This window comes from Patagioenas fasciata, chromosome 2, assembly GCF_037038585.1.
Source record: "Patagioenas fasciata isolate bPatFas1 chromosome 2, bPatFas1.hap1, whole genome shotgun sequence".
NCBI classification, from domain to species: Eukaryota; Metazoa; Chordata; class Aves; order Columbiformes; family Columbidae; genus Patagioenas; species Patagioenas fasciata.
The window spans coordinates 159,541,559-159,567,979 of NC_092521.1; the positions used below are offsets into that span (position 1 = coordinate 159,541,559).

At 39.7% G+C, this 26,421-nt stretch overlaps 1 protein-coding gene across 1 annotated transcript in view; it reads left to right on the forward strand.

The window, feature by feature from the left end:
• PTPRN2 (protein tyrosine phosphatase receptor type N2) overlaps positions 1-26,421 on the forward strand; it is a 651,416-nt gene that overhangs the window by 620,107 nt on the left and 4,888 nt on the right. The window contains 3 exon segments of the mRNA XM_065830742.2: positions 3,248-3,301; positions 5,330-5,394; positions 21,308-21,381. Of these exon segments, the coding sequence (XP_065686814.1) occupies positions 3,248-3,301; positions 5,330-5,394; positions 21,308-21,381 (193 nt within the window).

Here is a 26,421-nt window from a genome sequence, read left to right on the forward strand (position 1 = left end):
TGGATTCCCAAAATTACCTTGCCCAGAGTCTGTGGAAATATGGACCTTGAAATTTTTATCGAAGTAAATTTTGCAAGTCTCTTTGAAAACTGAAAGCTTACATTTTTCTTGCTATGTATCAGACAATGTTTTAGATGATTTTGCATTTAGCAGATACATTAAGCCTCGTGGAATAATCTGTCATACTTTCATAACCTAGGTATAAATTGCCAAAAAGAGATTATTCTATGTATTTTAAAAAGTCTGCACAAAAGACAGTCCCTGAGAGGTGAGGCTACTATAGAAACCACTGGTCAGTTTTAAATGCTTCTGGAGTCCTGATTTCATTTTGAACAATAGACCAATCATTATTGCTCTGGACTAGCTTGTTAGTCATGCACTGATATGTGTAATTAAATATTTCTTGAGCCCAGAGGGAGCACATTTACACTTTAAAGAGGGACTGCTAAGCTAAAAGATAATTAGCATCACATGTGAGGGCTTTGCTTAAAATATATATCTATTATGCTATCACTTCTCGCTGTGTGCAATGGCATTTACTAACACTGCTCACTTTAAAAATGGACAAATTCTTATTTTGCCAGCTAATTAGCGGTTGCCAGTGTCATTTTTGTGATGTTGCAGCTAGTAATATGAGCCCAGTTGCATAGTCACAAAAGTGATCATTGGAAACTGTGACTCTGCTGCAGGGACAATGTGGGAAACCCCTTTTCTGAGCCTCTAACGACCTCTGACCTTTGCTTGCTGATGGTTTGCATGATGATTTCTTTTTCACTCAATGAGCCAAGGGTTGGTTTGTATTACTAATCATTCTTTCTAAGTTAATTCTTCCTGTATATGTATATATATATAAAATATATATTTTCTTCAACATTAAAGAACTTTGCTTACTGATGAATTTTCAGCTCACTCTCATTAGCCAGAACTAAGAATGAAATGAGATGTTGCTGCACTTCTAAATATTTTCATAAACTATATATAGACAAAGCTATGAACCAGCTGGATTGAAACGCTTTGTTTTAATGTGTTTTCTGAAATGTGTGATAATGAAAATGTTTGAAACGCCTTCAATAAAACTGACAAACACAAGGTGTCTTTCCCTAACGTGTGTCTCTGGCTGTCTGATTTCCTGGGAGGTCTGATTTACTGATAGGTTTAGATCAAGTTTGTCATGGAAATTCTATCAGGACTTTGGTAGATGGCTAGTCACAACATGCAAATATCATATTAGTGGTGCCATACAAGGAACAAAGGAACCACACAAGCAGAAAAAGAAATGGTAAATACCCCTCTGTAATTATTTAGCTTTTATCGAATACTTTAAATGCAGAAACTACTCTTTATGAATGCACATGATGGGGGGTGGAGGGAGGATGACCAGCTGCACACTGGGAGATGCAGGCTGACTGTATCACTTGTTGTTACAGACATTTCAAATATAATTTACTGTGCAATACAAAAGATAAAGATCAGGGTTTGTATTGTATAGAAGGAGTTGAGCCTCAGATATGGCCAGCAAGTATTGAATGATTAATTTATTTGAAAACTCTGCTGCAGCTTAAGTCATTGATGTTTTGCTTGGTAGTGCCTGTGTATATGTGCATTTATGGACATATAAATGGTCCATTTAACTTCTGAAGTCAGGTGCTTCTCAATGACATACCACTTACTTCACAGAACGTTGTTCTACTGCATTAATTGCTTACATCGAAGGAACAAAAATAGAGACAAAATGTCTCTGCAAAGTATGAGTTACGTCAGTATGCAGAAGAGTAAGAATTGTGAAAAATTTCTGAATTCTAATGTTTAAAGGGAATCATTGCAAGAACTTAAAACTGTTATTAAGTTTGGTTAGAATCTTAAATAATAAAAGGCAGAATGTGAAAACACGGTTTCATGGGACATCACTTGCACCTCTGTAGCCTGTTTGGGTGGAATTCCAGGTATCCCGACTCCCTGTCAGATCGAGAACTTTAGGCATCTTCAGGCTATCCTGTAAGCAATGTTTAAAGATATATGCATGTTTTCACAGTGCAGATGTTAGTGAATAGATGAATAGCCAAGAACTAAATGATTCAGTAGGTTAGCTATGCTTTAAAATTCATAATAACATGGTACCACAGTTGCCAGATTCCAGCAGCTCGCTTTGGTTTAGCAACCAGCACCCTGTGTGATACTTGGGCTGAGCTGGGGACCATTAGGGCACCTGGGCATCCCTTGGGAGCTGCCCTGGGAAATGGTGTCATAGGGACCTTCTAGCTCCAGTAAACCCAAACATCTCATCAAGGAAACTGAATGAAAGGTTTTGATTTCCCAAAGCAATGCTTTCCCGTTTTAGCCTTTATTCGGCCTCGCCTTGTTAGCATATGTGTGCATATTTTATGACTTTTTGGGCCTGTAACATACTTGGCATGCAAAATATATCCTAGAGCAGAAGGGAGCGTTTAGGATTTTGGTTATTGTAAGGCAATTTAAATAGATTTAAAACAATTTAGTGGATTCTGTTCTTATACTGAGTATCTTGGTTTGCTTCAGCACTAGTCAGTTCATAGAGTTTACGTATCAGCAGACCTGTTCTGTAGCTGCACTTTTATTGATTGACTTCACATATATTCTCTTGCCGCTGAGAATGTTTAACCAAGAAGCTGGAGAAGGCAATAAAGTGTAAATATTAAATACATAAGAATTCTTCACTAGAACCAAGGCAATAAAGCTTACTGATGGTCTTCGTTGTTTTTACCACAATAGATTGCATTATAGAATTTTGTGAGAAGCTTTTCAGGAGATTTGGTGTTTACCTTTCTGGGGAGAACTGGTTTTACGAATCAGCACACATTGTGCAAAGTATTCCAGCATAGCCGTATTTAATTTTTGATTCAGTTTAATGCCCCTCAGTATTTCTTTGAGCAAGCTCATGAGCTCAAAGTTGGCTTTAAAATTAAACCATCTCAAGATAGTCTTAGTTTTGGAGATAAGACAAGAGACATTTGAGAAAAGACATTGTTTATTTTGCATAGCCAACAGCAATAATGGGATGTTGTCTGGGATTTCTACAGCAGCAAAGCAGAAGCGAACTTTAAACAAGGTTATGTATGGAACAACTGCTTGTTATATTAGGAAATTATCAACCTGACTATTTCTTTAAAGACTGAAATGTTTGTTTTTTCTCACTGCTCATTTTTGATAGTTCGCTAAAGAAACAGCATGTAATATGCCTAATTAATTTTTTGTGTCTGTTTTATTTCAGAAAAGTAAACAAGTGCTACAGGGGTCGCTCTTGTCCAGTAGTTGTTCATTGCAGGCAAGTACAATTTCTAAAATAGCTTTAGAGAGATTTGTATGTGTAAGAATTGCCTATAGATATAAACAAAACAGGCAAATTAAAGCTTTAGATGAATCACTAAACAGATAGTGAGGTAAGCCAAAGGTATTATATATAATTAATCTGATTTTAGTGCTAATTAATGCTTAAGATCTGTTTTTGTAATAAAATTATCCTTTTCTATGATTTTGTACATGTTGTGCCATGACTTAAAGTATGGCCCACCTTTCAATTATAAGTAGCACTTCAGTTTCGTAAATCTCTTTGAAAATGATAGTGAATTCTTGCATTCCCTCCCCATTTAGTCTTCTTTATTTCATTAACACTCAGTTATGTTTTATTTCTTCTTTGCTTACTTTTAGTGATCATGCTAAGAAGGCAGCAATGTCAGGGAGTGGAAACCTACCCTGAGATTAAGTAATCCTTTAACAGAGATTAACTTTAGGCCTGACAGTCTGACAGATGCACACGAAAGCTATTGGGCAGGTCAATGGAAAACTTCACCATTGTAATGTTAACATTTGGGTTTACCATTGAAGGTTCTGGGTTATAAGGAGAATATTGCAGTTATTTACTGAAGATATTCATGTAGATAAGATAGAAAACCTACAGTGGTTTGACATGTGGCCCTCAGCTTTGGGTAAGAGTGGGGAAGGAGGGGACGTGTTTCCCACCAGTGACTCGGCAGAGTCACCTTCCATGGGGTGCAAGGAGTTCCTCTGGTGCAGGCTTGTTTGCATTGCCTTGGGGAAACCTGAGAAAAGCAATATTTGATGCAGAATGAAGAGGCTTCAAGTTTCTTGCTCTTTCCTTACTGTGACGGATGGACATGTCTACCATCCGCCCCGTAGTTTTGTTTTTATTGGGCCTGATCGCTGCTTTGTCTCTTGTTATTTGGCTTAACTAATAAGATTGTGTCTTTGTTCCCTTCATAGCCATAGAAGGAAAAAAAATTATTAATGTTACCTCCTTTTCTCTAAGCAGTGATCTAGTAGCTGAAAGAAAAAAACCTCTGTCCACAGAGACATAACAAAAATTAAGTTTCATAGCCTGCCTGTAAACAAAATGTAATAACGCGCTTCATGCTGTTCCATTATTTTTTTCCTTTCATTAATTCCTGTACACAAATTGAGCTATCAATAAAAATAATGGCTTAATTAATAAAACTACATACCAGTCTAATTGGTCACACATGCACCTTTGTAAAAATTTTGGGGAGGGAAAGGAAAAAAGCTTTTACTTAAGTCTTAATTATGTTTGCTAACAGCAGCTCTAAAAGAGCATCACGCTGGCAATTACACGTTGCTCTCTGAAAGGGACACAAGCTGAATTCAGATGAGGGACCTTCCCCCCTCCAAGGCTTGGTCTCATATCTCTGAGGAAGGGCTGATGATACACAAAAGTTAAAAGCTGTTTCTTTCTTAAGAATTACATGGTAATTTTTTTTCTGGTCATTACAACTAAGGACAAATTAAAGGTAAAAAGCAAAACCAAGCCGCTCGTGATGTATAGTGAAGAAAGATTGTAGTCCCTCAGTAATCAAATATTTTGGTTCTCCAACAGGTCTCAGTATACATTGCCTCTGACTACTATGTTTAAATACAATCTGCAATATTTAGGGAGTGGTCTGGATTATATTCTGGTCCAACTAATTCCATGGTTCTTGATGTCATATACAAGTGACTATAAACTCATATATACACTTTTTGAACAGGAATGGCATCCTGTTTTGGGGTTACTGACTTTTCCACTGTTGTTTAAAATGCTTTTATTGCATAAACACAACTTGGTGTAAAAAATCAAAAGGAAGCCCAGTTATCCATGCAGGCTAATAGTTAATCTTCCACAAACAGATTGTGTTAAAATCAGTGCAAGCTTTCTCTCCTCTCTCAGTGCCCCTTGTTCTGTCCTCTCCCCCATGTGTAACATTAAGGGCAGGTACCTTCGTGTTGAGTCTAGATGCACATTGACAGGCTTTATTTTTTCTTTTTCCCTTTCTGTTGGCAGCGATGGTGCGGGAAGAAGTGGAACCTACATTCTAATTGACATGGTTCTCAATAAAATGGCCAAAGGTGAGAATCGAAAGGCTTGTTACTTCCTCAGTACTGAAAGATGTGCTTGTGTTGCCATGACAACATGGGGAGCAATATTCACAGAAAATCTGAGAATAAATTAGAGATAAATTGTACTCTTTCTTGAATGTTCCTAAGTTTTATTTTCACAGCAATTTCAAAAAACAAACCAAACGCAAATGCTTTGTAAACGAGCAGGTGGTTTTGTGCTGTTGAGAAGTATTTGAATTTTAAAATTTATCATTTAAAATAGCTACTGCAGTTTTTAGAAGAAGATACCTTGGGCCTGTGCAATCCTTACTTCGTGTTTACATGAGTTAGGTCTCAGACTGCTTCATGACTGTTGCCCAGTCCCTTGTCACCTGCCCAGCCACAATGGTCAAACATCATTACTTCTATTTTTGTAGCTGCCCGTTGCCACCAAAGCACCTATAAGAGCTGGTATCAGGGCACCATGTGCTGGGCAGATTTGTCTCTTGGGAGGAAAAATACTGTAGTGAAGGGGACAGAGGACAAAAAATAAATCAACTAATCCTTTTTTCCTAACTCTGCCACTATCTGTTCAATATTGAAAAATGTATTTAACTTTTCTGTTCCTCAGTTTCCTTATCTGTGAGGTGCAATTTTATGAAGTGGGAAATCATCTGTCAACATAAATATATACTGTTATTTGTCTAAAATGGAGTCCATAGATTCTCTAGAGAATGGGACTATTCCTTTGGTTTTTTGTTGATCAGTAAATGGTAGATGGTGTGAAGTGCTTGAGAAACTCTGAAACAGTCTTTGTATGTTAGAACTAAAACAAATTTTTAATACTGATATTGTCTTCAAAAGGAAGAAGGGTAAAAGTGGGCACCTGAACAAAAGACATAAGAATCAGTTTTATTTATATATTGTACTGTTCCCTCATGCTTGTGGCCATGTTTGTATCACACTTTCACAGAACTGCATTTTAAGAGAGACAGAAATCTTATGAGGTTGAAAATAAATAAAAATCATTATTTCCCTTTATTAAGTTGAGAACTTAAACTACCTTGATCTGGCATTATGCTCTTATGTGTATTTGAAGAAAAAAGCTTAACTGTAAAAACATAATTTATACAGAGAAACAATAACTATTATACTTCTTTGAATTCTAATCACTTTACTGTTGTCGTTTAAAATCTTCAGACAGAGATGTATTTTGTATGTAGTTTAAAAATACACTCCATCTTTTGCAGTCATCTATTGCATCCTGCATATCCCCGTCCTGTAGGACATAGTGATTTAGAAGAGTTTAATAGAAGAGTTTAACATTTTTTCCTCCTGCATTCTGGCTGTTAACATGTCTCGTCGAACATGGACTTAGTTTTCTGCCCTCAAGCATCCTGTGGAACTTGCTGCTGATGTTAAAAGAAGTTGTGTGTTTGCCTTCTCCTTAGCACTGTACTGAAAATAATTTTTTTCGGTGGGATGAGATCAGTTTTTCATGCTCATCGGAAAATGTGAAGGATTATGGTGATATTTCCAATGCTTGTTACATGCCACGTGACAACCTAGTCTTTAAAAATAGAAGGAATGGTACTTCGTAAAATTAACGCAGACCTTTGTTAGGTGTTTGTTCGGCTCGTTTCAGTCATCAGCATAGAGAAGCCTTAATGAAAACTACATTTAAAGTAGATGCAATTTACTCGCATAAAGAAGTAAATGAGAAGTATTTTCTAGCTTGGGGCTTTCAGCCACTTAAGGGAGGGTTGACTTTGTTGTAAAAGCACTGAAGAATGCCATTTATTGACTCCATTGTACCATGTAATGTCAAATTCCATTTTAAGTGTGGGCTTAGCACTTCACAATACCAGACAAGTCATGTGAAACTGGCCAGAGAAAGGCGTCACAGGGCTTTTTGGAGATCGGTCACCCCCATTTTGTTCTTGACCTGCTCCCCTCTGCCCATGGGGGTGTGCGACGCAAAATCCCCCTGACCTGGTGCTTTGGCTGGGATTTAAATGAAAGATCAAAGGGCAGAGCGGGCATCTCAGCCCTGCTGAGGTGGGCCTTTCCCAGGCTGTCACACTGTGCGGCCGCCAAAGGTTTTGTTCGGGCGGGAACCGCGGCCCAGCCTGTGCGGCCGGGACCCTCTTTGTCTGGCCTGAGAAGCTGGAGGCCCAGGTTGAGGATCCAATGTTCATCAAATGATCAAAGGCCTCGGAGCCCTGGACATGAAATCTTTCTTTCCATTTCCTTTTCTTAGAGAATGAATTGCACGAGTGGCAAAGAATGCCCTTTCCAAAGCTTTTATGTGGAGTGCGAGGGCTAACTTCAGAGTCCTTCAGCGCTAAACATAAAAATGTAAGTGCACTTTCAATCTGGGCCCAGCTGCAAGGCCAGCATCTAGTAACATTTCTTTCAAAAAGGCTTTTAAGGATTAAGGCCTTCAGTCTTTCAAAAAAAAAAAAAACCCACACCACACCAAAAAAACGGACTTTTAAGAATAAACTTAGAATAATTTGAGTTTCTTGTTCCACTGTCTGGTTTATTAGAAAGTAGACAATAATGCATTTTTAAATCAAAGTAAATAGAGGAGTACTTAGTTTCGGCAGTGGGAAAGTAGAAAGCAATCAATAAATGCCTTGGCTCTTTAGTGGGGTTTTTAATAGGGTAGGTTGCGAAAAGGAGCTCCTTTTTCATGTAATGATTTACTTCCCTGCATTCTCTTAGACAGTTAACTGTAAATGCCTTTGTCATTTACAATTTCTTCTCCTACTGCTCATTGAATTAGTGCTGATACTTAGTCTATTAAACATGTTATAAATTCATATCTTCTACTATCTTGCATGTTACAGTTCCCCGTATTATTTCAGATGCTGAAAACTACCAGCAAGGGACCTGTTCCTACAGCCTAAAGAAGGGGAAAAGAAACCAAACTGGGGAGGATTTTGTGCTTGACACCTGCCATGTCAGTCTGACTGCTCCAAACAATTTGAGAAAGCAGGAATTAAATTAAAATAACAAAAGCAAAGCACCCTATTTTAGTGCCACTTGCAGGATGGTGAAAGTTGGTACCGAAGGTAGAAATGCCCCCTTGGTGTACTTGGGTCATAAAAATTAGGGCTGTCCCCGCAGGGGGGTGTTAGCGGGCAGGAGGGCACATGAGAGCTGGCAGGAGCCCTCTGCCAGTGGGGGGAAGGATTGTTTTCCCGTTGAGTTGGATTTTTAATGACTTTCACTGTCCCCTCTGCAGTAAATGTAATGACTGCATCTGTGCATTCACTCCAACAGCCACATTAAATAATCTTATTAGATGCTGGCACAGTCAGAGAACAACGGTGTCTATTTAGTGCTATCATTCCTGTGTCATGTCACTAGGAAGTTTTAAATGCCTTTTGTTCAGTTGTTCCAGTAACTTAGTGCTGCTGTTTGTCATGTAGTTTATTACTATAATTGTTTTTCTTGCTAAATTTGTATGCAGAGTGGTTACAAGACCCTGATCCCATACCCATCAGTGTAATAACAAAAAAAGTGTTGAATGTGGCCTTACAGTAACATGATTTAACTATGATAACTGTGTTACTATTTTTATGTGGGTGATACAATTTTAAGACAGTTACCAAGTCACCTCTCATTTCCCTGACAGACAGCTTAGGACAAGCTTTAGTTTTGAGTGTGAAGTTGAGAAGTGATTTGTATCAGCTCCATGTGAGCTTCCATGATTTAAATAAATACAGAAAATGATAATGGGTTGTTTCTGTACATAACAATGCTTTCTGGCTTTTTGACAGAGGCTGTTTCTCTGAGGCTGATTTCTGCTGAGAATTTTAATGTTCTTGATGTATTTACAAGTTTTATTCTTTGTTACTAGGGAAGATAAAGTGATTTAGTCTCCTTGATATTCCTTCCTCACCCTAAACTGACAGTAACTCTGGCTGATCATGGGGTTTTGTGTGCGTGATCTAGGGAAAAATTAAGAATTTTCTCATTTCTTGTCTTCCCGCAGGCTTATTGTAGTGACTAAAAGTTTGATTTATTGCAAGACATTTTTATTGAGTGTTTCTGGCATGAAAAAGGAAAAAAAAAATGAGATTATGAGTCTTCCCACTTTCATTTTTCTGAACTGAGAGACTTGGATAGTGTAGATAGTGGTTTGATTTTTAGATATTAATCTAGCCAGCAGCTGCTCGGGGTTTGCTGACCATCCCTTTTCTCGTGTTTGAACTAGCTGGAACGAGATGAGTCAAAGGGAAGGCAAATATGAATTTGAAAACCCTTTTAAAGTATTGATTTCCAAATTCTAAAACCCAGAAAAAAAAAAAAGGAAAAAAAAAAAGATGTGATTTAGCAAAGCCGAACCAACAGTTTATTCTCTTGCATTCAAAAGCCTGGATTATAATTGATGAGCACACACGCTCCGGCCGGGGCTGACTGCTGGGGTTATCTCCCCAAGTCCTTTCCTTGCCCCCGCCACCCTATTGTCTGAGGGTCTTGTGAGTCAACTCCTGAGCAGATGCAGTTTATACCGTGACATTTTAAGGCAAAACAAAAGATGCCTTAATTCGCCTTCTGACTCATCGTGATCAAATGATTTTGGCTAATCTGAACCCTTGCTGAGGTTTTGCTTATCTGCTGTGTGGATTTAATGAACATAATGAAGTTGTGGGGTTATCTCCTCTCTGAAAGGATTTTATGAAAGAAAATGCTTGCCCGTATTCGTGTTAAAATGGATTCAATCTGCTTATTTTTGAGTCCTTATGCAAAGTCTGGCAAAATTCTATTCTTTGGTGGGGCTGATAAAAGTCTGGAGCAGGCTATTTCTGCCATGCTCTTGGTGAATGAGGGAATAATTCATCAGCTCAGGATCCAGTTTCTCCCATGAAAATAAAACTCAACATACTATGTGTCATGCAGTGGCTGAGAGAATGTACAGTGTAAAAGAGAAATAACTGGTTGGTTGGTTGGTTTTGGTTGGTTTGTTGGTGGTGGTTTTTGGGGGGGTTATGGTATTTAATGGTAAGAGGGCAAGAAGTGGGTGGTGTTACAGAGGAAAAAAAAAAAAGGCAGAAAAATTCAGGGCTTGAAGATTTAATTGTTTTCATGTTCTGAGTTTGAATTGATCGCATTGAGATTTGGGTGAGATAGGTTATTATCTCTAGGAAAAAAGGGAAAAAATGCGGGCCAGTAAAGCCAAAAAAATAGGTTTTGCTTTGTGCACTGTTGTGCTATCCACGAAACTGCCGCAGTTCTCAGCAGCAATAATGCTAACTGTGTAAATCTGAAATGCTGCTATTTCAATTTCTGAAGGAAGTTCTTCTGTCCATGTAAACATACATATGTTATAAGGCCGTTGTTTCAAATGAGCTGCATTTATGTATTGTAACTTTTATGTAATGAGTTACCCTGGAAACACAATTAGGCAAATAGTACTCATTGTTGCAGCCTTTCCCAGCAGATAATTAATCACAATGAGAGCTGGGCCCCCAGCTACGCGCAAAAGGGTATAGGGAATGTATAGGGCAGTTTTTTACGGTCCAGCCTGTGATGCTCAGGGAACTCTTGCTATTTAGAACAAGCTCTTTAAAACAATGTTTATTTCCTTTGCCAAAGACGTTTTGATTTATAAAGCTTTTGATACATTATCGACAGCATAGACTCATCGATTAATAGTTCAGAAAACAAAAATAGCAAAATAGCATGTTCTACAAGCTTCTGTTGTGAAATGAATTAGTGACGATGGGGAAGGTCGTTTTGGTTGATGTTTCCTAGTGTATGTTATATGGACTGCATTTTCAGATGGTTTCCTTTATGGCATGTGGAGATTTCAAACAAAAGGCAAACAAGTTATTGATGTAGTTTCTTTGGCTTTGTTCTTTTTTATATAATTTAGTGGTTAGGGATTACTCTAAAAGAGCCATATTTCTTGAGTTATTTGCTGTTCTGGGGATTTTATTGGAAAAGAATCGGGACTTGAAAAGTGTGGTAGAAAGCAATCCTAATTATTCAGGGTTTGGGGCAAATGAATTGTGAAGAAAGACTGATCAGACATGGGCTATTCCTTGGGAAAGGGAGCGCAAAGGGGGGTCCCCATAGAGCGTTAGAAGACCCTGAAAGGAATGTATTGATGTCAGTAAGCAGCTTGAGATAGTGACTAATTTGAAAACAAGAGGTCATTGACTGAAACTAAGGAGGAGACAAGCAGATAAGGAATTTGGGCGGCATTTTTTCACACAATGGGTAGGTTAGAATATGGAAAAGTGGAAAAGCTGGTCATAGTACTGTGCTATCGGTTTGAGAAGCAGCTGGGCAAATGTTTGGAAAAGGAGGTTTATACACAGAGTGAAGAACTACTTTTTTTGTAGCTAATCTCATGCAGCAGTCCATAGAAGGATTTGAAGAGAAGTGTTTAATTGACCAGATGGTAGTCTTCTGGCTGTAAAGGGTACAATGTCTATTACCTAACTAAAGTGTAATTCTTCCACAACTTCTATAGCTGGACCAGATTAGGCATTTTTAAGGATAAACTTCATTAAAGACTGAATCCATAATAGTTGCATCTTTTATTCAGGTCACTCCATGTACTGTCTTGTGAAAGCTTTGCCACCTATGTGCAATGTTAAATGAAAGTAATGTGAAACGTAGTTCGTCCAATTGAGCAGATTCACGTGGGCGAACTGCTTCTATGTCCCCTATAAAGAAAATTTACATTTCCCAAAGGGGACTCCCAAGATGTTTTAGGGCCAACTGAGGCACGTTTTCAGAAAGGTCACTTTTTCAAACAGCATCTTAACTTTGTTCATGTTTGATTCAGCATGTGGGGATGAACTGCCTGTCAGGTGATTTGCCGGTAGTTTCTGAAAGAGATACTAAAAGAAGTGGATTGTGCAGAACTCTGTGGGAGCTGATGCTGGGGAACACCCATAAGCAGGCGGTAGCAGCATATCCACATTTCTTGCTACGTATATACTTTGTGTGTGCATGTGTAACTTGAATGTATATGTGTGCACTGGTATTTTCTAGAGTGACCAGCGGTCATACAGGGAATATAACTCATTAACTTCTATTTCCTGCATGTAGTATTTTAGGCATATTCCTTTTACTTAACTTCTGAGGAGGCTGGGAGAAATCTAGGTGTGAAAGAGAAACAATTCCTATATGAGTGTATTGTGATATATTCTCATGCACAGTGGAAGTGAGGAAGGATTTGGCCTCAAATTAGCATCCATTTGCATTCAGTTACAGTGAGTGATTTCTGCGTGTTTTTTCTGCATTCACAAAGGGTATGAGCTTAAAAGCTGACATGTCAGTAGTGAATTTCTGTCTCTGCAAGACTGCTAAAATCAGTGTAAGCTTATAAGCGTTATTTTCCTGTAGCAGTTTTAAAAATATTAGGCTATTCCTAGGAATTCCATCTTCAGTTATCACCTTTCTTTCGAATGCATACAGGCAAAGCCATACCACTTCTGTACATTTGTAACATGCAGTTTTCAGGTATTAATATAAAATGTGCAAACAATAACATATGTAATGTATACTCTGTGTGTTTATGACTGTCACTATAATTTTCATTTCACCTTTAATAAGTACTCCCTTCTCCATTTGTACACTTGCTTTGCCCATTGTTTGGGGTTTTTTGTTGCGGTTTTGGTTTTGTTGTTGCTTTTTAAATGTAGTGAAATTTTGATTTGGGTCATTTTGAGGTGTATAGAAGGGCTTATGTATTCTGTGTGAAATTACAGACAGTGCAGAGATTCAGGTGGATGTTGGGTCCGTCCCTAACCACGTACATGCATGCGCACAGATTTTGTTCATCTCAGAGAGAGAATAAGCTTGTAATGAAAATGCCAGCCTGAATACATCTATATTTTTTGTTATCTTTAAAACTGTGTCCCTCACTAGGGTTTTGCTGACGCTTTTCTCTTTCCATGAAAAGCACCAAATGATCTTCCTGACCAATAGCAAAACTCCAGCAGCTACAGCAGCAGACATCTGGATAACTGCAAATGAAAATTGCTTTTATTTTTTTGTAGTTTCTGGCTGTTATTCAGCTCCCTTTTTAAACTCTAATATTTACAAGTGTTTTTATTTAATGGGCGCTCAGACAATGCAAGTTGAAGGAAGAAAATAGTCTTGTTTCCTTGCAGCAGAGCACTATACAACCAACAGTCACTTTTACGACATGTTTTTCTCTTCCATGACCTTCCGTACACTCTACTGCAACTGGTTCCATTGTGGTTCCACGTTGCTTTTTCTTTTGTCATTTCCATCAAAATTGCCAAACTGGGGTGGGGGACGGGGAGGAAGGAGGAGAAGGCAATAGATGCCAAACACAGATCTCAAACGCTGTTAGATTGAGCAGATTCTGGCATTCAGGAGCATGGAACTACAGAGCAGAAACTCAACTCTTTTCAAGGTGGGTTTGTTTTTTCAGTTAACTTTAGCCCTGTAAAACATCCAGCATTAAGCATCTCACCTAACCTAGTTGTCTGGGTCTCTTCAGTCATCAGTGGAGGAGGATCCGCACCTCTAGAGGATAATTCCCAGGCAAATGAATTGCCCATCAGAGCTTCCCCTCTCTCTCTTAGCTGTTGGGAGAAGAGATGACAAACTCCGATTCAAACTTCAAGGATGGCTGGAGCAGATGAGATGAGGCTGGGCCTTCGAGACTAAGCTAGTTAGTAAATATTACCGGTACGCCATTAAAACTAATGGTCAGTGAAGAAGTGGTGTTACACTCCCCCTAGTTATGACCCTTTCTTCTTTAATCAGATTGAGTTTGCCCCTCATATGGTGTGATTAAATGTTTCACTGCAACATTAAGTACTCAATGGGGCAAACGCTTGCTGGAGCGGCTACACGAGCCATCTTTTAGAAGGTGTCAGTGGGAAGCTGGAGACATCTAGAGCTTTGGGGGCACTGCAGATCTGTAGCATATCTTTGCTATGTCCTGCTAGCTTGGGCATTGGGAACAGCATAGCTGTGACAGCATAAAAGGCCATGGGTATTGATATACCCTCCTAACTCCCCAGAGAGCCCACTTCTGTTTCTATACATCACCACAGCCACAAGTATAGATGGTTGCTGTCCTTGGGTCTCCACAATTCACTGTCCACCTCCTTCCTAAGGCAAAGCTGGGCGCAGAAAAGAGCCAGAAAATGTGGTACTGAACCCAAAAAAGCCTATTTGTCAGAGTCCTCACATGGGGAGGAAAGAAAGGCGACATTAAGTGGCTGTGCCAGCGTTTGCTTTGACCATGAAGTATCACTTTTAGGCATGAGTCATGCAGTCATCACCCAAACATGAAAAACACTTGTATTCTTCCTAACCACAGACGTACCATCATGAGACAGCTGATCGTCCTTGCTGACACTGGATTTTTGCCCTTATTTTCTTTCTCACATGTATTTTTGCTGTTTCGTATTATAAGTGATTCTTCCATGGTGCTCCCGACTGCCTGTGAGTACCACACCGTGCGTGACTCTTAGGCTAAAAGGCTGCCGATCAGCAGCATCTTGCCAATATTAATTGGGTCTTTTTCAGCTTCTAGCAACCGCAGCAGAAAGAACTGTATGAGGGACTCTTCCTTCAAGATTTTAACAAACCAGTTTTTAATCTGACCTAACAACTCCCTTTGCCCTTCAAGGCCTAATTCAAAATCTATACAATATAATAAATATAAAAAGGTGCATTATGCAGGTAATATCCGACTAGAAAGAAACTGAATACTTACTGCTGCAAAAAGAAAGGCCCTTAACAGGTTATTTGTGTATTCCCCTTAGTACCCTATTTTCTTCTGTTGGGATAAATGTATATTCCCACACAGATCATCATCAGCTCCTTAAGGAGAAATGGGAACAGTGCTGATAATCCCACATTTGCAACCTCTCAGCATGAATTCTACATCATATATTCAGCTTTGTGATCACTTTATGATCAAGGGGAACAGAAAGAGGACAGAGAAAGGTGCAAAGGGTATTGGAAAAAAATAGAGTATCTCTCTGGGTCCTCACCTCTCTAATGTCCAAGTACCTTGTAATCATTAATGGATTTGACTTCATAAAAACTTATTAGGTAGAAAAAGTTGGTTCATCTTATAAATGATGGTGTGAAACAAAGGGTGAATTAAATTATTTAAGCAAGAGTATTCAAATGTATCTTAACTTAGCAACCTAATGACCAAGCTGTCCTTTAGGACCCACAGTAACAAATTTATAGCTGTTCTACAGAGATATAATCATATCTTTTTGAGGATATACACCAGTAGATCTGGAAGTTGTTCCCAGCTAGAAAAATCCTTTTTAATTTAATATTTATGAGTGATATGTATTTGTGAAACATTACAAAGAAAACTCTTCAGTTTGGATTATTTAAAAGGAAACCCCCCACAAATAACTGCTTTGATGAAGTATTTAAGGATCATTTTATTTTTATAAATACACAGAAAATTCAGAGCATCTAGAATCTAAAATATTCCTTTTAATACAGTCTTTTAATATAAAATTCTATCAGTCTCAAAGAACCTCTGCTGCACTTTTCATTAGTAATGAATAAAATAGAACTTTTCACTTTACTTTCAGTGCAAGTATGTTCAAGCCTATTACATAAAAATAAAATCTCAAAGTTTGCCTTAATTAAGCCGAAATTTTCATACATTTATGTAACAAATGCTGATTGTTCTTATAACTGAAAACAAATGAAAACCCGGCATATTTTTGGGTGCATGAGCTCAGTAGTGTGCTGAACCTAAAAAACATTTTTTGATGATATACCTTCATTTTTTCGTCCCAGATGATATATCAAAAGTTATTACCCCTCTCGACAAACTCTGTCATATTCCTGTACCACCACAGTGGCAGCAATGGCATGGTTTATCCTCCACAGAGTCTTTCTCATGTCTCTTGTGTTTATAAAAATGGGTACCTTGCCATGTTTAGGGGGAAGAGAGGGAAGATTTCACTATTATAGTCATAAAACTAACATGATGATTTTAAGTGCTGCGAGCTGCTGCTCGTCACCTCATAGAGCCTATTGCAGCAGAACTTGGCTAGTTAGTTATTTATTGCAGGAGGGAAAGGGAATTCAACTTTTCCCCATGTTTTAATGCCATGCTGGATATTCCACTTCTGCTGCTGTCTGAGGGCAAACACTTTAACCCCTTGAGATCCACTGATCAGGAGCAGCAGCTCTTACGTGCCGATGCGCGCCCTGCGTTGGTGCCTGCGGGGAGAGAAAGGGTTGCAAAGGAGATGACCCTAAACTTCAGAAACTGCTTCTGTCCTTGGGGGCAAAATATCATTCTGCTTGCATCTTCTCCTCTTTTCTTCTAGTTTATCCCATTAACGTTCCTGATGCGGCTTGTTGTGCACTCACTGTGAATCCTTCAAGCCTTTAGGAAGATGATAGTTAGTTGCTGAAGTTAAAAATCTACCTTGCACAGGTTTGCAAGTGCTTTCAGAGGTGTTTCCTCAGCAGCTCACTGCTAAGGGCAGGGGTAATGCTGATCGTATCTGGCTCACAGTGACTTACTACAAAAGCATGTTCTAAATTAGAAAAAAAAAATGCACAGTCATTTTTCACAATACTGCTGGTACAATATTAGCCCAGTCTCACACTAAGCTAGATTCTTACTTTCGTTTGAAACAAGCAACGAAATCCATTGTGAAAAAGGAACCTGTCACAAACACAAACCAAATTCATTCCCCGCAGAGTAAAATACAGTCAAAAGGTGAAAAGGCTGTTCTTTATTCTTTAAATGCTTCCTCTTTTATCCCCCTCTTTATTTTCTGAAACCAACAGCACTGTTAAGCAAATACATATTGGTGGGGAAAAAAGATCTATACCTTTTTGACATACTTTGTGTTTTCCAATTGTCAGTGCTCTCCAGCCTAGTATTTTTAACCCTCTAGATTATTTACTGTACAACAATAAATTGACATCTCCGTCTCTTACTGGACTTCATGGCTGAGTAGCCTGAGCAAAACACTTCCAATAACGAGATATCTTTGGAATCAGTGGATCAAATTCTTCCAACTTTTACTGTAAACCACTGCATCAAATTAAGTTTGTATGTGGATTTTCCAGATAAGTGATGTTTAAAATACCTTAGCAGTGTGTGGATATTTTGCAGCTATCTCAGTAAGAGCATGATTTGACCCTAATGTCCTTGGATGCAATATCCCTCTCTCCCAGTGTTGTGTAGCATATGCTGTGGTTTTTGTCCCCCAAAATGGCTCTAAAACATAAATGAAATGTCATGCCATACTGTTGTGCTCTGAGATTTAAGAGAAAGCGTCAGCATGGCAAAAAGAAATATGTTGAATTTGTGTCAGATTTCAACCAAATACATTCCAAAGAGAGCTGAAAGTTAAACTGCAGTTAAACACTGAGCTCCTCTCACCTGTGAAAGCAGGTTGGGTTCAGACCTCCCTTTGTGCCTGGAAAATCTCTTCCTTTGTCTGTCTTGGTCACCAGAGAACTTTCTACAGACTATCATCGCGCACGTCGGGGGAAGCGAGCTGAATTGACATGATATAACAACAATCGAGTCTAAGTTTGAATAGGAAAAAAGCCCTCATCACAAAATGAGATTTAATAGTGGACTAGCAATATATATTTAAAGCTATTTGTTTTAAGCACAATAAGTGAATAGATGCAGAACATGTAGCGGTGGATGAGGGGGAGGAAGAGAGGTTTGCTCACGTAGAGAGAAAACAAGTCGCGCTGGCTTTTTCCTGTGTCATTGATTTCATCCTGTTTCCTGGGAATTTTCTTCCGTGGTATTTTTCTTCCAAAACAGCTGCCTGTCTTTGCAACACTAACTTTTGTTGATCAAGCTTTCTAAGCACTTAGGTGGTTCCCATCACTGTAGTACCAGAGACGTTAAGAGATGGTAAAAAAGGGGGTAGCAAACCAATCTCTGCCTCTGCTCTCCCTCACCTCTAACTCCCAACCTCTGAACAAGACACTTGCTTTTTGGCAAAATCACACTTTGGTCTTCTTTTCCTAACTAAAAGTCACCTATGACTAAGAACATCAGAAATGCTGATCACAGCCCATGGGCTGGGGGACACTAATCAGTAAAAACTGATGTTTCAGGGACTTGTACTGACGAAACACAAGCTTCCCAGTAAGCACACTGGCCCACCAGGATTATTCTTGTGTTCCAGTGCAAGCATATGCTTTGGTGTTTTGCTAAATCAGAATTTTATAATCAGGCATTGTTCATACTATTAGGCATGTCATTCCGTTGATGATGATAAAAAAGCAAGCATCAGTTCCCTAGTAAATGCCTGCAATCTGCATCACAGCAATGGAGAATTAACTCTTTCAAACGTAAGCTCAGAAGCCCATCTGGCCATTAAAGAGTGTTATTAAGTCTTGTCATGAACCATTCCCCTTTTTTGTCCTGAGGCTAGAGCATTTTCAAATAAAGAGCATCCTTTACTGGAGGTGGGACATAATGGTTCGCAGCCATGGGGAAGCCCCATGGCACTGGAGCCCACCATCTCCATTGGAAGCATCTCTGGGTTCATCCTCTCAGCACATCTCGAAGGGTGGCTCAGGACTGTGCTTAACCTCATCCATGTCAGTGTCTAAAGTTTTTCTCATATCTTAATTTATGAAAGAGATAATTCCTCTTATGTTGAACCAAGATGCTACATTTTAATTCCTGGTAACCTATTGAGGCCACGAGCAAATCCGTAAAGCGTGTGCCGTACTCGCAGAGGTTGGCTGTCATGGACATCTGTGGTGCAACAGGAAAAATCCCAGCTAATTGCACATGCATGTGTGAGACTAAACACTGACATGGGCTCCCACATTACACCAGTTCGAGGGTTTACAAAGAGTGTGCCTTTACTGATGCTTTCCAGATGAACAGCCACTGCAAAACCTGCAACACACATAAGGTATAATTACTGTCACTGTTAGCAGACTTTACAGCATCTGGGAGTATTTATTGCTTTGTCCATTGTAAGGAAGCTTGGGGTTTTTTTTTAATTTTAAAATAAACCTTTCTGGTTTTTTCAAAGCTTCTCCCTGTGAATTCCTGTACAAAGCATGTCGGGGAGAAACAAAAACCATACAATGCCTCAACCTGTGGTAATTAGCAAAAATATCTGTCAGATAACTTTCCTGAGTTGTCGCTGTTATATTTACTGAATGGATTCATTCCATTTCTGAAAACAGCTGAAGAACGTATTTTCATCAATATGAAATATTGCAAATTGGTTATTATTCTGGAGCTGATGTTATTTTAAAATATGTTCTCATGTCTTCTGTCAAAGGAAACCAAATTAAATCATTTACTTTTAGTTGCTCTTCTGGATTTTTGGAAATATAGTATTGAATTACAAAGTTGAGTTGGGTAAATGAGGAGGTGCATAATGTTTACATTGACATGAGCCTAATTACAGTTAGAGTTAAGCCCTAAAATTGCAAGAGTTGTAGAAATAGTGGTATGCATTGACTCAATCCTGCAAATCTAGTCCTGGGAACCAAGCTATTCCAACAGCAACACTTTAGCTGCATGACCCCAAAGTTAGGCACTGAGACCCCTGTGAATAGTTGGAGAGACTTAAATGCCTCCAGAAGGAAGTCCCGAATTGGCACAGACCAGGAGATTCCTAGGGTCAGGCACTGGGAAACAAATTGTACAATTGTACATCGAAAGGCCACGATCCTCTTCAGAGCACACCATTGAGCATTCTTCAAAGTGGAGCAGATTTCAGAGTGTTAGCTGATCCCTGTCCTTGATAAACTATCTAAGGATGAAAGCATAAGTACACGATGGGGGAGACCTGGGGTCAGCATCTTCCTAAGCTTCAGAGGCTACAGACCCACATCTGCCCTAGGAGAATGCATGGACGACCAGAGCAGTAGGGGACAGGGAAGTGGAGATAAGGCACCTACACATGGGCTAGGGTGACCCTCTGTCCATCTGCCTGATGCTTTGGTGCCGTGTGATGTTCCTACAAGATGCAGAATGGGACAGATGTGAGAGAGACAAATTCTGGAGCTGAACTTCTCAGCTCAAAGGATTTCCAGCCAGGCGTCTACTCTTGGAGCTCACACCGGAGGGAACAAAATCCTGATTTTTCTCTTGGTCCCCTCAAAAAACATGTGTCTGGTCAGGTACTTAAGGAAAACGGGGAGGGTGTCTTGAAACATCTTAAACTTGAGGAAATTGAGGAGGAAATGGGTGTCTCCCTCTCCCCTTCAGTTCTCCAGGCTCTGGGTTATTATAAGAAAGGTGAGAGGCACAAGGACTTGCTTTCCTCTCTGTATATCATGTTTGAAAAGAAAGCCTCTCCGTTTGCCCTGCGGCAGGGAGCCCGTCCCCGCAGCAGTGAGGCTCTGCGTGCCAATTTCCTGCATCCTAGTGCTGCCAATCACTCCACAGCAACCGTGTCCAGACACCCCAGCTGTAACCTAAAGAAAATACCACAGATTTGCCGGCTCAAACAGTGATCACCCAGCGCGACGGTCTGGCATGTCCTGAACTAGGAAGCCACGGACAGGGTTTCTGGATCTCAGCTGTGGGTGGCAAAAGTTTACCCAAACCTTGTTTTAACAGCATAGATCTTTGTGTGGTTCAGGCTCTTAATTCAGTGCGTGCTCCTAGAAGTGACAAAGGGGCACTCGGTGGCATTGTCCCAATGGACCCTTAGGTTCTGAAAATATATTTTGCTCTAGGTACAGAAGCATTTTTAAGAATTTGGTTTTCTCTGGCTTTTCTTGAATTAATGCTAATAAAAGCTGCCCCAACCTCTTATTTTTTTCTATATGAACACAAAAATTGCAGCTGCCTGCCAAGTCTGCTGAGAGATGGATGTAATAATTTTCAATTGGACTGTTAGCCCAAAGGGAACCCGATAGCAAGAGATTGACAGATGCAGCATGGATTATCTTGTGCTCTGAACTCAGCCCAATTTGTGGTTTGTTGCAGGTGCTAAAGAGATTGATATTGCTGCTACCCTGGAGCACTTGAGGGACCAGAGACCAGGCATGGTCCAGACAAAGGTACTGTCAATAAATCCACTGGGATTTTAAATACGTTAAAGGTCTTTCACAGTAGTTGTTTTCATGACAGAAGAGAGAGGCTATGACCTAATTTAACGCAGGTCGCTTGCTGATTACTCTGTTTGGCTCCCTACCAACTGAGGTTTATTTATGCTGAAGATTTATCCAGGCTACTTTCTTTGGTGTCTACTGTTCTTTCTTGTAACATCTCCAACATCTATCTTGATTACCATATATGAAGGACAGTCAAGATGACATTCTATAGCCTACTAAAGAAAATGTGCATTTGAAAGACTGTTCTTGCTTTCATCCTGAAATATGGATTATTTTCTTAGAGTATCTGTGCTTAACTGTGCATGTAATATTGTGTGAAAAAGCTTTAGTTCATTAAAGAAAATGTAACTGCTCCTTTTGATTTGTTTCTGGAAAAAAAACAAAAGAGTTTTTGAATGAAAGGAAATACCGTTTTGTAGGAAATTGAGTCATTTTTAGTATCTTGAATGGAAGCATTTGCATTGTGACTAAAGCCATGTCCCTTATGGACATAGCATGGTGACTGTATTTGTACCCTTTGCTGAGTTGAACATCTTACTCTATAATTCCTGTCAGCTGACATTTTTCCACAATGTAAAATTTTTAAAGATAGCTGATGGTGTGATGGTAGTGCCTTTTAAATTAGAAATGAAACTTTCTATTATTAACAATTTCAGTGATGTATGGAATGATATTTTGGGGTATTTGCTGCAAGTTAAGAGCTGCAAATATGGCAATAAAGAAACTCATTCATGGCATGGAGACCAAATAAATCTGTATATGACATTGTGAAATATTGAATGAGAATTACAGCCCCAAACAGAGTAACGAGCAACATGACAACACTCTGTCTCGGCCAGGCTGGAACTGATAGGAAAGTCTGCAACATGTACGGGCTTGAAATTGCTGAGGATCTAAGGTGAAATAAATGTATCTTGCAGGATTCATTGGTTCATAACTTTTCTTGAATCTCTTCCTAATCATTTTGTCTTCCCACTGATACTAGGAGAAGTGGTGCTGGATAACAGCTGGGGGGATGTTAATTATTATTTACCAATTAAGTGCATGAAAAATAAAGATGAGCTAGTCAAAGCTAACTAATCTTTATCTGCAAGTCAGACATAAAATTGCACAAATCTTTCTTCTGCTTTGATTATTCTGACTGGGAAAAAAAAATGGCATATATCACACAGTATCCAATGTCACATATATTTACTCTGAGGGAAGATGCAAGTCTTGAGCTACTCTGTAAATGCAACCAAAATATATGGCAGCTCCATAGAAATATAGAGCTCTAATTCCAATTTCACTTTTAGGGCAGAGAAATTACAGCTTGTTGCCTTCAACAAAAGAAAAAAACACAGCTCCAAAACCAAAGATTGAGGTTATGCGAACAACTTCTCATAGTTAGCTCAGAAATAGTTACCCAAGTCTCATGAAAATACTACTCAAGACATGTTTTTCCCGTCCAAACATCTATCTGGAAGAGCTCCGGAAAAAAAAATGTATCCTGTGTTTCCCCCAGGATGAAAAATTTTCTCAGGATATTGCTTATCTCTTCTCTTGCTCCTTCTTCCATCATTGTCGTTTTCTCAAAACCACACAAATCACTTATTCAAGCTAATGTCTGGCAAATTATAAATATCTGGTTACATGCTAGCAATGCACAATCCCCAGAGAATTTTTCTGATGGATTTAAACAAACCCTCTGCTTTCCCAACTGAATACAAATGAGGAATATCAGACTCTTGGAGTAATTTAAAACAATGGATTAAAAGTCAGGTTAGAAATGCCAATTACAGAATATCCCTAGGCAAAATAAACACCAACTTGCTTCAGCACTGTCATTGTGTTTCCAGCAGGCAGCGCTCCACATTTCCAATAAGCATGTGAAAGATTTGTTTGCAACATTTTGTCTTCTGGAAGGGATCTTTAGTTGAAAAGCACTGTATGTAATAAATGGTAATGAAATTATCATAACGACATTCTGCATTTTTGAGAAGCGTAATAGAGGGTTTGTGGTTTGGGATATTTTGCAGGGAATCATAAAATAGAGCTGGTATGCCACATATGAGAGGGAAAAGTGATGAAGGAAGAAGCATATTCTCTGTGATGGGAAAAATATATATTTCTCTTTTTCTCTCCTATATATTTCTATAATATTTAGCTAAGATTCTTTATTGTGTGATATACGCTACATGTACTCAGTTTGTTTTCCTGGAAATTTTTACTTGTAGACTTAATAAAACACAGCTTATTATTTTTTTTCTAAATCTATTCGTATCACCTCTACATTATAGGTGGACTAACACCACAAGATGACCTTCCAGCTCTATTTTCTAGGCAGAGCTAGATGTCTAAGTTCATCTTCAGTCGATCTTGTATATGCAGATAGCATACATGAATGGCAGTGTAGCCATACAAAACATCGAACTGAGCTCCTTTGAAAATTATTGAAATTAATTTGATGTAATTGTGGTTGTTCTCATGGAAAGGAGCAGAAGGTGTGTAAAGTCTTTTCTTTGGAGGGTGGTGATGCACATCAATGGGAGCTACACGATCTGAGTTTCACCCGGGCGCATTATGCAGAAGAAGGACAAGGAAGCGCTCAGCTGTGCGGTCCCAGCAGGACCACGTCCTCGCACGTCTCTTGTGTCTGTTCTACTCTCTGCTTTACTGCAGCGTTTCACAGTCAGTTTTGAGCTCTGGCTGTGAAGATGGTGCTTTGCAAGTTTTTTTGCCTCAGTAATTGAGTGTCGTGCCTATTGTTAGGTGGTGCTCTTCACTGCTCTCCAGCTTTGGAGTTCATGTTGATCGGTCCACGGTCCTCAGGCGAGACGGACACTTTTCCTCAGGTGGTGCAATGATGCCTAGAGCTCACATAAGGGGTACCCCTCATGATGGGAGGAGGCACTCGCAGGTCAACGGCCTCCAGTTCTTAACAATAAGGTGAACACGTCTCAGACCAACAAGAGGGCAGATTTGCTGAGTGAATGACTTTAGAGTAACATACATTATTTTCAACTAGTATTAAAGTATCATAGTCCCGTATCATACAAGCTCTTCCTGACTATAAAATACTCAGCTGAAGAGTATTAGGTATTAGGTAGACTCATTAAGCTGGGTAGCTTCCCTTCTTTTGAATTGACACCCACATCTTGGAAGAGGGATCTGTCCATCTCTGAAACTTGGCCACGTCACCGTGTCAGCCCCATCATGCTCAGATCAGCCTCTGCTATTGCGGTGCTCCCTGTGCTCCAAGGTCTGGCAGTGACGGGGACCAGCTCTCCCGCTCACATCTGAGCGGTGGCATCCTGGGAGCACCCGCTTTGTCCCTCTCCTGGGCACGAGGGTCTCCCACCGTGCCCAGGCAGCTCCACAGGTCTCTCCCCTTGCAGGGATGCATTGATGGGGTCCAGCGGCTGCTGGTTCTTCCTGACAAGGCTCCTTTTCCTGGAGGTGAGCACTTCTTCTGCTTCAGCCCAAATTTCCTGAAGCTTTTTGAGGTGCCAGGTTTGGTTGTGGCATGGCATATCCAGATGAATAGTCTCTCTGCACCCACTGCCCTGCAGCTCCTCTCACAAATTCAGTGTGCTCCAGTTAAAATAGAATTGCTGCTCCTGGGTGGCCACCAGCATTTCCAGTCTTTTGTTTAATTGCAGAGACCTTAGAAAGTGCAGGGAGGCACAGGCAGGCATATACACCGTTTTCTGTGCCTAATGAGGATGAGTCCTACTCTTTAGGGTGAATTGATGTCTGATTAAAAACTTTTGGCTGCAGTCCAGCAAACGTACAAGGCTGCCACTTTGACAGCAGCAGGCAGACACCAAAATTCTTGAAAGTCAGTGTCTCCGAGAAATCATTCTGAGTTTTGTTCTTTTTCTGCTCAGGAGCTGTGCCTATCATTGCTTCTCTCTGAGGCCTCTCCGCATGGGAGATGACTCTGCAGTGGGCTAAAACAGAGCAGAGAAGACTGGCACTGAATTGCAGGAAGCAAAAGTCAGCCGTCTGTCTGAAATATGAGTTGTACATCTGTAGTTCATGCTTTCATCCTTCTTTCAGATTTCCACAGTAAATTGAAGCACTGTGGAAAATCAATGCTATTAGTCCAGTAATCACCTTTCAGGCCATCCACCACTGCTGTGTACGTACCTGCATCCCTTCAGCTGCCCCTGGCAGCACCAACCTGGCAGTACCAAGGCTGGAGGTACCTACCGGACCACCAGTTTCCTAATTGGAGACACAGATGGTGTCCCAGCACTGACCTCAGGACACTGCAGGGTGTATCCCAGGCTTCCGTTCTTAAAGCTGGTTCTTCAGCATCTCTTGATCCTGGCTGACTTAAACCACTGGAATACTTCTAGAAAATCCAGAAACTTCTGCACAGTTACTGTCTGGTATCCTTGATTTGCCTATATTCTGAGTAAACTGCCCACATTTCTTTTTTCATCTGAAGAGTTGCAAACACCAAATCATACTGTCAGATATTTCAATAAGGTAAATTTCTGAATAAAATTACTTGGTTAGAAAAAAACAATACCTGTTAACCTTGAGAAAGTAAGGCTCCTTTGTCCTTCTGTAGGACTAGACAGTTTAGGAGTGTATTAGGGTTGCACTTAGATGATGTGGCCGTTGATGTCTGTCCTTCACACTTCTGCCAACCCAGCTCAGAACCCCGTTAGTAATTTTAGGGTTTGTGCTTACAGTAAATTAATAGCAGAGGAAAACCTTGCCAAGTATTTCGTAAATAGGAGTGGTCTAAACATCGTTAGTTTGTGGGTGCAGAGGAGCTGTTAAAAAGGGAGACTGAAAAAGAACAATAACAGGTAAACCAAAGAGCAGATATTGTTTTATATAATAGACGCAAGGTGGGGAGCTGACTTCAACTAGACAGAGTCCTGAGAAAAGCCAAAGGCTCTGCTTTGCAGCATCTCACCTATTCCATATCTCAATTATGTTAACGACTTTCCATCTCTGTGTCAGAAGGAAATGGCTGATGATCAAATA